This window comes from Crocuta crocuta, unplaced genomic scaffold (assembly GCF_008692635.1).
Source record: "Crocuta crocuta isolate KB4526 unplaced genomic scaffold, BGI_CrCroc_1.0 scaffold359, whole genome shotgun sequence".
Taxonomy (NCBI): domain Eukaryota; kingdom Metazoa; phylum Chordata; class Mammalia; order Carnivora; family Hyaenidae; genus Crocuta; species Crocuta crocuta.
The window spans coordinates 1,717,665-1,730,955 of NW_027528877.1; the positions used below are offsets into that span (position 1 = coordinate 1,717,665).

The following is a 13,291-nucleotide window of genomic DNA, read 5'->3' on the forward strand; positions in this document are numbered from 1 at the left end:
CTGTGGCTTACGTGCCACAGACCCTCACTTTTCTTACTGATATTTAGTAGTTTTTCTTTAAAAAATATTTCTCCATTCACTAAATACTCTTAAGACAATTTCCAGAACTTAAATAATTGTTCTTAATAGTTTTCACCACTTAAATAGTTGTTTTGCTCATGAGAGGGACCTCTGAGTTTCTTACTCCGGCATTCTAAATGATGCATCTATTTTACATTTTGAATATACTACTGGATTTATGTTAAGAGTACAGTTGGCCAGCAATTTTTCTTTCTGCTACTGTCCTCGTGTAGCTTTGGTATCAAGGTTCAGCTTAGCTTCTAAATGGGTTTAGGCATGTACTTTTCTTTTTCTAATCTGTGGAAGAGTTTGTATGTGATTATCTTTAACCTGAAATTTGTTTACGATTTGAACCGTATGTTTCTAGTTTCTTGTCGTATGTTGTGGGGGGAGGGGGCATCATTTTAATTATTGATTAAATATCTTAAAAATTATAAATTTTTAAAAATTTTTGTTACTTTTTTATTTTCAATATTGGCATACTAATTTTTTTAGAACGTATTTATTTGTCTATTTAAAAAAACTTTTGATGTAAAGCAGTCTATTTCATTCTATTCTTATTTTTAATCTCACCAATACCTGTAATTTTCTCATATTGTTTACCTTCTCGGTCAATCTGCCAGATGTTTAAAGTATACTATAGCTAGCTAGCTAAAAAACTTAATGAAACATAAAATAATGTAATAGAATGAACAAAGAAGGCAAGAATATGCAATGGGAAAAAGACAGTCTCTTCAACAAATGCTGGGAAAATGGGGACGTTATAGGCAAAAGAATGAAAGTGGACCACCTTCTTACACTATAGATAAAAATAAACTCAAAATGGATTAAAGAACTAAATATGAGACCTGAAGCCATAAAAATCCTAGAAAAGAGCACAGTCAGTAATTTCTCTGACATTGGCCATAGCAACATTATTCTAGATATGTCTCCAAAGGCAAGGGAAACAAAAAGAAAAATAAACTATTGTGACTACATCAAAATAAAAGGCTTTTGCACAGCAAAGGAAACAACCAACAAAATTAAAAGACAACCTACTGAATGGGAGTATATATTTGTAAATGATATATCCAATAAGAGGTTAATAATCAAAACATATAAGAAATTTATATAACTTAACACCACAAATAATTCAACTAAAATATGGGCAGAAGGAATGACCAGACATTTCTCCAAAGATACACAGATGGCCAACAGACACATGAAAAGATGTTCAACATCACTAATCCTCAAGGAAATGCAAATCAGAACTACAATGAGATATTACCTCTCACCTGTCAGAATGGCTAAAATTAACAACTCAGGCAACAACAGATGTTGGTGAGGATGTGGGGAAAGAAGAATCCTCATTTTATTTCTTTTAATATTCTTAAGTTATAACGAGGTGTATTTTCAGATTTGTTCATTTCTATTGATCTTCAAGTTCCTTGCCATTTTCTTCTAACATTTTTAATATCCTAAGTTAGATTATGATATCAGATATTGTATTTTTACATTCTCAAATTTTCTTTTGATTCATTTATGGTTTCTGCTTTTTCTTCTGATATTTCATCTGCTCTTCATTGTGAACATATATTCTTTTACAATCCTTGAATAATTCAACTAAATCACTTTGGAATTCTCGTGTGTTAAATCTAACATTTGAGGCTCTAGGCTCTATTGTTTACCTTTTGTTTTGAATATTGTTAATGATATCTTGCAGATTCTCTGTCTTCTCTTCTGTTTCTCTAAATATTTTGGTTAAACTTAACTCCATACTCTATCTATATTCTTGCAGTGGATCTTTAAACCTTAGCAATGACTACTTTAAATCTACCCCACACATGCAAAGTTCAAGAATCAGCCAAAGAATTCAGTTTATATGCTAAATTTGGAGCTTCCCATCTGTGGTTCTATAACTCTTCAGCTGCTGTGATTGTTTTAAACTCTGTCCTCTGATTTCTCAACAAGTATAACTGCAGATTTTTTATATGAATTTCAGCTCAGTACTGACTGGTCCTGAGCTCAGACAAAAGCCATAATACGCAGGAAGCATTATCTAGTGCCTTTTCCAATTTTCTGGCTTTTGGGGGTTACTCTCTAGTACCTAAAGATAATTGTATTTTGTTCAGGATTTATAGTTGTCATCTATCAGAGCGTTAGTCTGATGTTAGCTCCCTCACCATTTCCAGGACAGGAAACTAGAAGTATTTTTTTAAGCCCCAAAATATTCCAAAAGTTAGATTCCTAATTTAATTGCATGCCAGTTACAGAACATAGTATTCCCTGATTCCAATTCTATGAAATTTTTTGACACTTGCCCTTTGGCTTTTCATTTAATGCATTAAAATGTGACATGTACATTTGAAAAAAATCATGCGACTTTTTCAAAATTGCAGGGTTTTTTTGTGTCTAATAGGTGAAGTTATTAATTGTAATCAAAGTTTACATATTTTTCTTTTTTCTCCACTTGAGCTGTCAGTTATTCAAGGAAGTATGTTAAAATCTTTTTTGTATGGTAGATTTGTCTATTTATCCTTGTGATTGAATAGATTTTTGCCATGTGTAGTTTAAAGATAAGTTTAATAGGCATATCCAGTTTAAAATAGTTGTACGTTGGAGTTTTAAAACTACTTTGACTTAATAATAAAAATATGTAAGTATTCATTTTGTTAGTATTTGATATTTTTCCATTCCTCTTACTTTTTAACTTCTCTGAATTTTTATGTTTTAGGTTTATTTATTTGAAATAGCTGCATTGTAAAACCCAACCTTATTTGCCTTTTAAATGAACAGTTCAATGTATTTGCTAGTAATTATTGACATATTATTGATATGTTTTTATAGATATCACTAATGCCATGGTGTTACATTGGATTCTGTGTTGGAGTTGTTCTCCTGAGTGCACCAGTTTTGGAATGCAGTGTGATTTTTCCTGTAGAGTTATGTAACGTAGTCATTCTGGATGTCAAGTACTATGATGCAGTGATTAAAAGACTGTATCTAGAACCAGATTTCTGGGATTAATATCCCTATTGTTCTAACAATGTATCCTTGGGCAAGCTAAGAATAGTCCATGTCTCAGTTTCTTCATAGTTCTTATCGTAATAAGGATAATGTTGAGGATTATCATGTAAGGCATTTGAAAAATTATTAGAACATAATAAGCACTTGTAACAGGCTATTATTAATTTCCACCAGGTTATTTTGTACTTTTTGTTTTTACGTAATTCTTATTTTTCTCTTCCTTCTTATATTTTTAAGTTTATTACATGTCAAGTTATTTCATTTTTCTTCTGTACAGTTTTAATCATTTTATTCTATTTCTTGTCTTTGAAACTTCAGTAAGCATTTGAAGCAAAGGTAAAAGTTACTATCTTTATCATGTCCCTGAACAGTACAGTTATAATTCTTGAACTCCCAACAAATGCTTTCATTTCTTTTTTTATTCTTAAAGATATTTTTTCCTGGGTATAAACTATAGTTTTAACAGATATTTTCAAGCAACATTTTTGTTATTGCTGTTATAGTTGAATTGTTTTGCTGTGTCTATTTTTCCCATATACTTTTAAGGTTTTTTTCCTTGTACTTTTTGTTCTGAAATTTTATTGATGTGCCTGGATATGTTTTTCTTTTATGTAATTATGATTTTTATGATTCTTGAATGTTAGGATTTATGTCTATTTTCAGTAATAATTCTTATTCATTTTATAATCAAATATTGGCTTCCTCCTAATATGTTAATTCTCCTTTTGGAATTCCAGGTATTTTACACCTTCTCACCTACACTGAAATTCTCTTAAGACTTTCATACATTTTAGCTTTTTGCCTCTGCTGTTTTGCTTGTAAGTTTTTCAGATTCTAATTCACGATTTTTCTCTTCAGTTCCAAGTAACCTGATATTTAAGCCTTGCACATTGTTTTAATGTAATTCTTGATTTCCAGAAAAGGCATATAGTGTTCTTCAAGTATGTCTCATAATTTTTATTTCTCGCCATTATTCATATTTTAATCTTTCTTTTAAAATTTTGTTGAATATACTTATATCCTGTATCTGAAGAATGTATGGATATGTTTCCTTGTTATCTGGCAGCTTTGCTTCCTCATTGTTGGTTTTGTTATTTCTCTTATTGTGAATTCATGTTTCTTGGACCTTATTTGTGGGAAATCTTTGAGGCCTGGGTTGAGGTGTGTCTTTCAGAAAAGATTTCAGTTAATTTCTAACAGAAGCCTACAACCACTAGCAACTTGTGTCTACTTTAAATCGAATTTTTGGCTTCTAGTATTTTGAACTAGGCAGATAGTATAAATTTGGGCCATAAATAAAGGTAAATTCTGATTTAAAAGCTATGAGTCTCAAGAAAGACTTTTCCCCATAAACTCAGAACTGAGACAAGACAGAAAATTTGCTTGCTAAGTTGCCTTCCTTTTTGCTTTTGTAATAATTGGTTTTTAAAAATGTTTTTATCAAGTGTGTAGCTTTTTGAAAAAAGTGCATAGCTTTTTGTGTGTCTTGAATTTATTCAAGATCTCTGACTCATATTGGATTCAAATCTTTGTCTTCTATTTCTTGTACTTAAGGCTTTTTTTTTTTTTTTTTTTTTTTGAGAGAGAGAGAGTAAGCGCACAAGCATGAGAAGTAGAGGAGCAGAGGAAGAGGGAGAGAGAGAATATCAAACAGGTTCTGTGCTGTCAGTACAGAGCTGGATGTGGGGCTTGATCTCACAAAGTCCTGTACTTAGACAATTTAAATCAAGGTTAGGTCATTGGAATCAACAGAAGCCCATAGAGTGTCATCTGATTTAGAGCTTGCTTGCCTTTCTCCACCAGCCCCAGGGAATTTCCCTTGCTTTCTTGTAAGCCTGGTGATACATTAAAAATGACCTTTTAACAATATTTTATCCTCAATTTTGAGATATTTCTGATAGGAGGGCTTTAGGATAGTATTAGTGTATTATCAGTTTACTCATGAATTATTAAAGTTAGGAATATCTAGATTAAGATAGTGAGATAAAACCCAAGTCCCTAAGTTTGTTTTTATCTATGCAAAATATTTCTACTGAAGACAACTCAATGAAATTATTTCACTGATAGAGTTAATGAAATAAAGTTTTTTGTTTCAGGAGTTTTTATTAGATAAAAAAACATTACTTGTAAGCATAGTTACTAGTTATGTAGTATTTCCAAGGTATTTATATATATTTCAACTGATTATAAAGGTAGATTGTCTGAATTTAGATGCAAATAAATTTGAGAATTGTACTCTACCAGGACTGAAAAAATTTATTAATATTATTGTTTGGCACTAAAATATATTTGCATGTTCCTGCAAGAATCAGTTCTACTAGCAATGTAACTGAATACTGATAGTCACATACTCTGTCATCAAGGAAGGAAGGATGATGAAATTAATGAGATGTGTCCCATACATTGGATGTACTAAAATCTATTAAGAAGAGATAAATACAAAGGAGGTAATATAGCACAGTATGATCCACACCATCATGGATTGCACATTAGGAAATCTGAGGAGAAATTCTTCTACTTGAGGAACTCTGAGGAAGCTTACTAAATGATGATGACACTTGAACCAGTTATTGAAAGATAAGCAAATACTTGCCAGGGTAAAAAAGAGAGGGAAGGGCATTTCAGGTAAAGATGGTAGGTGTGCAAGACAGGAGAGATGGTAAAACATTATGTAACTTGCCAGTGCGTGATTCTGAGCGATTAGGGGCATGAGTTGTGGAATGGTGGCCAATGATGGATGATAACAATGGAATAGGTGAGGGGCAGATTAGGCAGGGGTTTGTTTGTTTGTTTTTACTCCATAATTAGAAGGGAAAATAGATTTCTGAGTAATGGGATGCTGTCAAATGTAGAAGGTTTTAGGTATGTACCTCAGTATGTGAACTGGCTGAATTATGGAGAACAGAAAGATTCTAGAGAGAAGTGGGGAGAAATACTGCTGACAAAAGAATCTACAGGCATCAGTAACAACAAAAATTTTTGAAAAGAATAAAATGTTTTAGGTGTTATAAGAAAATGATGTGCATCTTTTATTCTTTTGTAATAACAACAGCACTCTAGAGAATATAAGACTGAAGCCCAACTTGAAATTTTGTGGCAAATGTTAAATAATGACAAAGAAGCAAATACAATTGTGGTTCTAGACAATTTTACAGCAAAACACTAAATTGTTACTGACTTTGTTTTAATCACTTTTGTTATATATCAGGTGGTGTCTTTTAGAAATCTGTAACACTGGGGCACCTGGGTGGCTCAGTTGGTTAAGCTTCTGACTCTTGATTTCAGCTCAGGTCATTATCTCATGCTTCATGAGATCAAGCCCTGTGTTGGGCTCCATGCTGACAGCACAGAGTCTGCTTGGGATTCTCTTTCTCTCTCTCTCTGTCCCTCCCCCTGCTTTTGCTCTCTCTTTCAAAATAAATAAACTTAAAAAACATCTAATAACGCTGTAAAGAAAAAATAATAGCCATCCTCTCAGTTATTTAAAGAATTCTCCACTTTGTGGTATAAAATCTTTGAGAACAAGAAAACTTTTTATTCTTAATAGGGCTAAAGTGAAGGCCAAATGTGTTTCTTTCTATTTAAGGTTATCTGAGTAATATTTTAAAAGGTTTATTATCAATTCATATTTTTCTCATTAAGTATTACCTGTATAGAAAAAAATTACTCAGTTTGAATAGACAATTTGATTTTGAACATAGAATTTTAAAATTAAAGGCCTACTATGTAAGAGACAACAACCCCATTCAACAGAGGGAGAATCTGAGGAGCTAGAATTTGATCTGCCTGAATTCCATTGCTAATTTGATTCCAGAACTGATAGTAAAAGACAAGTGTTAGAGCTCTTGGTCCAGTCTCTTTGATATTTTCCATTTCTGCAAAAATGGTCAGTAAGAACTTTCTTTATGATTACTACTGAGTGGTTTGAAATACACAAGAATGATTTTCATGTTATTTTACTGTATTCTAGTAATTTGAAAACTAGTAAATATATACGTTTACATAGCCATTGTCTTTTACCTGTAATATTTGTAAACTGGAATACCCATTACTTTTCTCCATACAAATGTTCTTCCCTTACTAAATGGCAGCCATTGGTGAGTTTGTTTCCTTAATTTCATAGTTTCATATCTGTGTCTAATTTACTTCTAGTGTATTATTTTAAACAGGATTCTGTCATGAAGTTCAATAACAGAAATATTTTTCTTATGGAATTAGTTATTTTAAAAAAGTCTATCAACTATATTAACTGCTCTGTATTCTGAACAGTATTTTCATAATATTCTTTAGCTAGATAGGTATATTTTTTAAAGGTTTGTTTGTTTGTTTGTTTTACCTGAAGACTCTTGTGACTATTTTGGGAGATGATCATTTAGATATAATGCATATCAATTAGTAGAATACTTGGCTAAGGTTATATGATGGGATGCATAAAAAGGCTAAGGGTTTTGCAAAGTAATACTTGACTTCTCTGTGGTATTGGTGAGATCTGAAAGTTGACATTAGCAGAAAGGAGCCCATGAATTCCAATGAAGTCAGTTTATATCATTTATGTTGAGGAAATTATGAAATGCATATTTAAATCCACTTCATCTTTAAATAAATATGCCTTACAACTGGGGTTTTCCACTGAGAATAAACATTTGGTTTTGACATAAGTCCAAAGGCCCTGAAAAAAACAGTTAACATAAATTCTCAATCATTAATGCTATAATTAATACTATATACGTAAATAGGAATTCATAAAACACATTTAAATAACAACGTATGTAAGCTTTGTTAGCTACCAAGAAGTTTGGAGATGGTATAAGTAACATTGAGAGGAGTTGAGATTAAAATGCTTATAGCCAAGGGAAATAATTGGAATTGACAGCTCTTGTTGATGATGACTATTATTGTTATAGAAACTGTAGGTTGGAACATCTGGATTTGATCCTTGCACACAAAAAAGTTCACAAAAACTGTTTTTCATAGATTTTATTCTGTAGTACTGTTTGGTAGACCATATATTAGGTTGCTGTAAAATCCATGTGAACTTTCATGTATACAAATGTCAGATCATTATATAATTTTATATATTATATAAAATATATATAATTATATATATTTTAAACTTCCATAAAGAAACAGAGGCCCAGATATTAAATATAATAAAAAATGAAATATTTATTCTTTTGGCTCAATAGTAACGTAGCTCACCATTCTTTTTAGTAATTGCAATTCCCTGCATGCAGTTCATCAGTACACTACAAGTAAATAGTTTTGTAAAAGGTTAACATTAAACTTTTGGTTTGTGCAAAAAACAAAAATTTATATCATGTTAGATAATTGCACAACTTTGCCACTTTGTTCATGGCTAAAAAGGACAGAGCCCATGTTATTTCTCTAATAGCTATAGTGTAGCAAGAATTAAAAAAATAAGACTAGTCTGCATAAGCAATACTACAAAAGTTTGAGTAAAAAAAAAAACCTTCCATGAATAACGGGTAGTATTGAGGCAACCATAGTTGGTAAAAAATGACCCAGGTTTGAATTTTTGACAGTGTCTCTCCTATTGGAATGGTAGAAAATATAGTATAACAAAGAAATCCACAAAACCCATTGTCTAACTTTTATTTTAGGAAATTATCCATTGAAAAGTCTTATGGATTCAAAAGTTTGGAGTTGTGATTAAAAATAAAAAGCAAAAGCATAAAGTAAAATAAATTGCCATGTCATCAACCTGAAAATAATTTTCTTATGTACAAAATGCAACAAATAAAATTGATCATATTTTTACATTATTTATATTTAAACAAGTTTTAGACATATTTTTAGCAAAATATGAAGTATAGGTTTTGACAATAGGCAGTACGCAGTGTGTTTCCTTGAAATATAGAGAGACACCATATGACACTCAAGTTGAATTTAAAATGCAAAAGTAAAGGTACTTTTAAATAACTGCAAGCTATTCTGCTTGACGTACTAGATAGAGCTGCTTGAATTCACTCTACCAACATGTGACTTCTAACCAAGGCTTGTGAAGAATGGATTGAGTAAAATAGAGCAGCATAGGCAATATTAACATGCATTAGTGATAGTCTTCAAACTATTTATGTTTAATGAATGGTACAGGATACATCCCTGTTGGAAGTTCGCAAAAGACATATACACTGTGGTACATACTTGACTAAATAGAAGTTGTTGATCTGGATATATGTATCTATAATGTGTATATATACACATTATAGATACATATACTTATATATCTCTGCCCAGACATGCACCACAGGATAAAATAACTATTTACATAACAAGGGGTGTTGAATTGACATAAAATGTCAGCTTTGCTGAGAGTAGAAGATGGCAAAGCAATACTGCAGCAGAAAGTGGGACAACTATTCTAAAGTGACACTTTAGATATACTTTTCTAGACTTCTGTTGTTTTGTTTTTGGAAAGCATTTAACCAAATTAAATATAGACCTCTGGAACTTAGAATAAAATTTGCACTTGCTGAAACAATATTTGCATAAAAATAATCCTTTAAAAATTAGAAGAGACTTTACAGGCACATAACTGTTCAGATATAAACAAATATAACAGACTAAAACACTTTCAAAATTAAAGCCTTCTAGAAAATTGGAAGTACCTGAACTTATTGACATTAGAATATTTTTTTTCTGGTTTTAAGCAAGAATTTTACCTCTCAAAACACTTTTGCTGATTATTTGAGAGATTTATGGAAGAGGAACACAGGGCTCTTATATACTTTTTTTTCTCAACTTAAACTGCATTTACAAAAATAGTGACATAGTATTATGAATAAACTATGAATTAGGGAGCAAGGAAATCCACTAGAACAAATTTTGTAAAAATATGGCAGATATGGAAGTTAAAAATAGAGTGGATGCAAGTACTGTACTAAAGGTGTTTGGTGTAGTTACAACGATCACTTTGCACAATTATCCCTACAGTCTAGGTAGCCATTGAGTTTCTCTTCAGCAGTGTCAGCTGGTAATGAAAACAGCAACCTCTTGTCAATCTTGTTGATACCCTGACTCACAGAGTTGTAGTGATGGTGAGGTCACTGTCTTGTTATAGGCACTGACCATGAGTATTTGTTAAAACAGTCAGTTTGGCATAGACCTCCTCTGGGAGTCCAGTTGACACATAGACTTTACCATCGTAGGCTGTAAACAATTGATCACAAAGATACTTCTTTGTTTCTTTTTTACTTTTGATTTTCCCTGACCTCTTTCCCTTTGCTTTCTTTTTCTGGTTTGTCTTTCTCAAATTTTTCCTTGTCTGGCTTTGTTACACTGTCATAGGAGGGAGGAGATGTGGTGGAGGAGCTTCCATCTGTTTTTTCTGGGGTGGAGTTTCCATTTAATTTGTCAATAATCATGTCTTCTTTTATAGGTAAGTCAATCCTTCCTTTAATAGCCTCTTTGTTATATTCACTTGATACCTTTTTTAACCTTTGCCTTAAAAGATAACATCTGAAATTACGCTGAATGATAGCAGCAGACACCTCCTCTTGTTTGCGTTTTAGAGTGGTTGTGATGGGTTCATAGGAGACTTTGGAGGGGTTTGATGCCATGAACCGGTCTTCCATCTGTATTCGAAGGGCATCCATCTCTCCACTCTCACCCAAAACACGCTTTGTAAAGGCAAATAAAATGTCAAGGCAGTGGATCCGATCCCCACTGACCATGGGCAGGTCCATGGCAATGAGCTGGACTTTGTTTGGTTTTGCTATGAGGAGAGGAGGATCTAGGGCAGCTGCAAAATCAGAGAGCTTGGAGAACTCTATAAACTGAGTGGCATCAGGATCAAACTTCTCCCAAACCTCATAGAACATCTCAAAGTCATCCTCGCTCAGGGGCTCTGCACTTTCCTCAGTAGCGACACTGAAGTTCTCCAGGATGACAGCGATGTACATGTTCACCACAACTAGAAATGAGATGATGATGTAACTGACAAAAAAGAAAATCCCAACAGATGGGTTCCCGCAGTCTCCCTTAACAGAGCTTCCGGGGTGAACTTTGTCAGGGTCACAGTCAGGAGGTGCGCTGTTGAGAATAGGTGCTAGCAATCCATCCCAGCCAGCAGAGGTGGTAATTTGGAACAGGCAGATCATGCTGTTGCCGAAGGTCTCAAAGTTGAACATGTCATCAATTCCAGCTTCCTTTTTAACGTAGGCAAAGTTGGACATTCCAAAGATGGCGTAGATGAACATGACCAGGAAGAGCAGGAGGCCGATGTTAAACAAGGCCGGAAGGGACATCATCAGAGCAAAGAGCAGCGTGCGGATCCCCTTCGCTCCTTTGATCAGACGCAAGATTCGACCAATCCTGGCGAGACGGATCACTCGGAACAGGGTAGGGGACACGAAGTATTTTTCTATCAGCTCGGCCAGAAACATGCCTGTGAAAAAATATACAAATAACCTAAGCAGTGACCATCTTAGGTTTATATGAATATGTTATCTTTGCAAGGTTTAGGAAAACAGCAAGATTGTGTATAAACCTCTACTAAATATTTGGGCCCACTGCCTGATATTAGCAACTAAAGATTACAGAATTTTATTCAATCACTCTATAATGTCATAAGCCAATATTGATTTTTGGAAGATCCAACAAATTAAATAATCTCAGACAGTGTCATGGCAATTTAAGATTATGTATACTCAGTTACTAGGAAGAGTTATCCCACACATGAAATGTGCTACTTATAAACAAATACTATTTCTAAAATGTCCAAATATATTGATTTTTTAAATTTTTGAATACCAACATTCTTCAGTTATAGGAAAATGTACAGTAGTGGTAAACTTTAGATTATATACAATATCATTCTCAGATCTAATTTCTTTGTTACACAGCTGTCACACATTAGGGAACTTTACCTACAGCTGTACCTCTCTGTAGTTAAACCACTCTTACCTACAATGGAGAGAATCACTACCACAAAATCAAAAATGTTCCAGCCTATGGTGAAGTAGTAGTATCTGAGAGAGATGAGCTTCAGCACAAATTCTCCGGTGAACAGGATAATGAACACAAGGTTAATCCGGGACAAAACTAGAGTCATATATTTGCTCTGGTCATCAGTTTCCACCATCATGGTGACCATGTTGAGGCAGATGAGGATCATGATACTGATATCAAAGACTTGCCTGGTTACAAAATCAAAGACCATTCCTTGGAATTTGTTCTAGAAAGAGAGAAGACAGAAGGTTAATATGCATGTTTGATAAATAATGATCCACTAAAATTGCAAGGGAAGTCCTTCCACATTTGGTCATGAGATATACACCCTTTTCATATTACTCCAAACAATTCTTTGTGCTCCATTTCCCTTCACATTTAAATACAAGAAGGAAATGAAAAAAAGTTGTATGATAAGAAAAAAACATATTTGGTTTATTTAAGTTCCATGGGGAAACAAAACTCAGTAAAACATAAATTGGTGACAACTGGCTGTTAATACGCATGGGCTTTGCTTGATTTCAAATAACTATGATAATTTTTACAAAAAAAAATTATGACAACTAATAATGAAGAGTTACAAAGTAAGCTGATACAGACAGACTTTTAGATGGGATGAATACCCTAATTCATTTATCAATACTTCAGGGAATTTGGTTTATATCTGATTTCCATCTCCCTCTCTTTTAAAATATGTCATTCATTTTCTATTTAATTCTACCTCTTCTAACTATGTGTGTCTGTGTGTTCGTTATTGCTTTCTTCATCTGCTCTTTATGCTTCAACAAAAATGTATGATTTTTTTGCCTTATTAACAACCATCTCAGGAGTCACATACTTTTAAAGATTATTGTACTCATATGGCCACTAACTATAGTTCTATCAGGGAAGTAAATTTTTAATAATTTAGAATAAAAATACAATATTTCACAGCTTTCTGAAAATCAATTTCATGAATTGATCAAGTTCCTCCTTTTAAATATAATATTTAAATGACCTTCAGTAAAGTAGGTTTATGCCCTTTTGTGTATCCTCCCCTACATCCCCTCCTTCACTGTCCCCAACTTCAACTCCAAAACTCTTAAAAATGTGGTAATGTAATGTGAAGTCATTTATAGGATTCATGAGGCCTTGTCAAGTCTCAGTTCTGGCAATTACAAGCGTATGACTTTGGGTATGATATTTTACTTTTAGGGAGCCTCAGTTTCCTTATCCCTTACCTATCTAAGAAGATAGATAAGTTAGAGTCCAGCTC

At 33.0% G+C, this 13,291-nt stretch overlaps 1 protein-coding gene across 6 annotated transcripts in view; it reads right to left on the reverse strand.

Annotated features, from left to right (window-relative positions):
* Positions 1–8,212: 8,212 nt before the first annotated feature.
* Positions 8,213–13,291, reverse strand: part of LOC144225546 (sodium channel protein type 3 subunit alpha) — an 81,748-nt gene continuing 76,669 nt past the window's right edge. For all 6 annotated transcript variants that reach the window (XM_077756771.1, XM_077756775.1, XM_077756773.1 and 3 more), the window contains exons 25-26: positions 11,992–12,262; positions 8,213–11,473 (exon numbers count right to left, since the gene is read on the reverse strand). In XM_077756771.1, the coding sequence (XP_077612897.1) occupies positions 10,278–11,473; positions 11,992–12,262 (1,467 nt within the window). In that variant the 3' untranslated portion in view covers positions 8,213–10,277. The remainder of the gene's footprint in view (positions 11,474–11,991; positions 12,263–13,291) is intronic.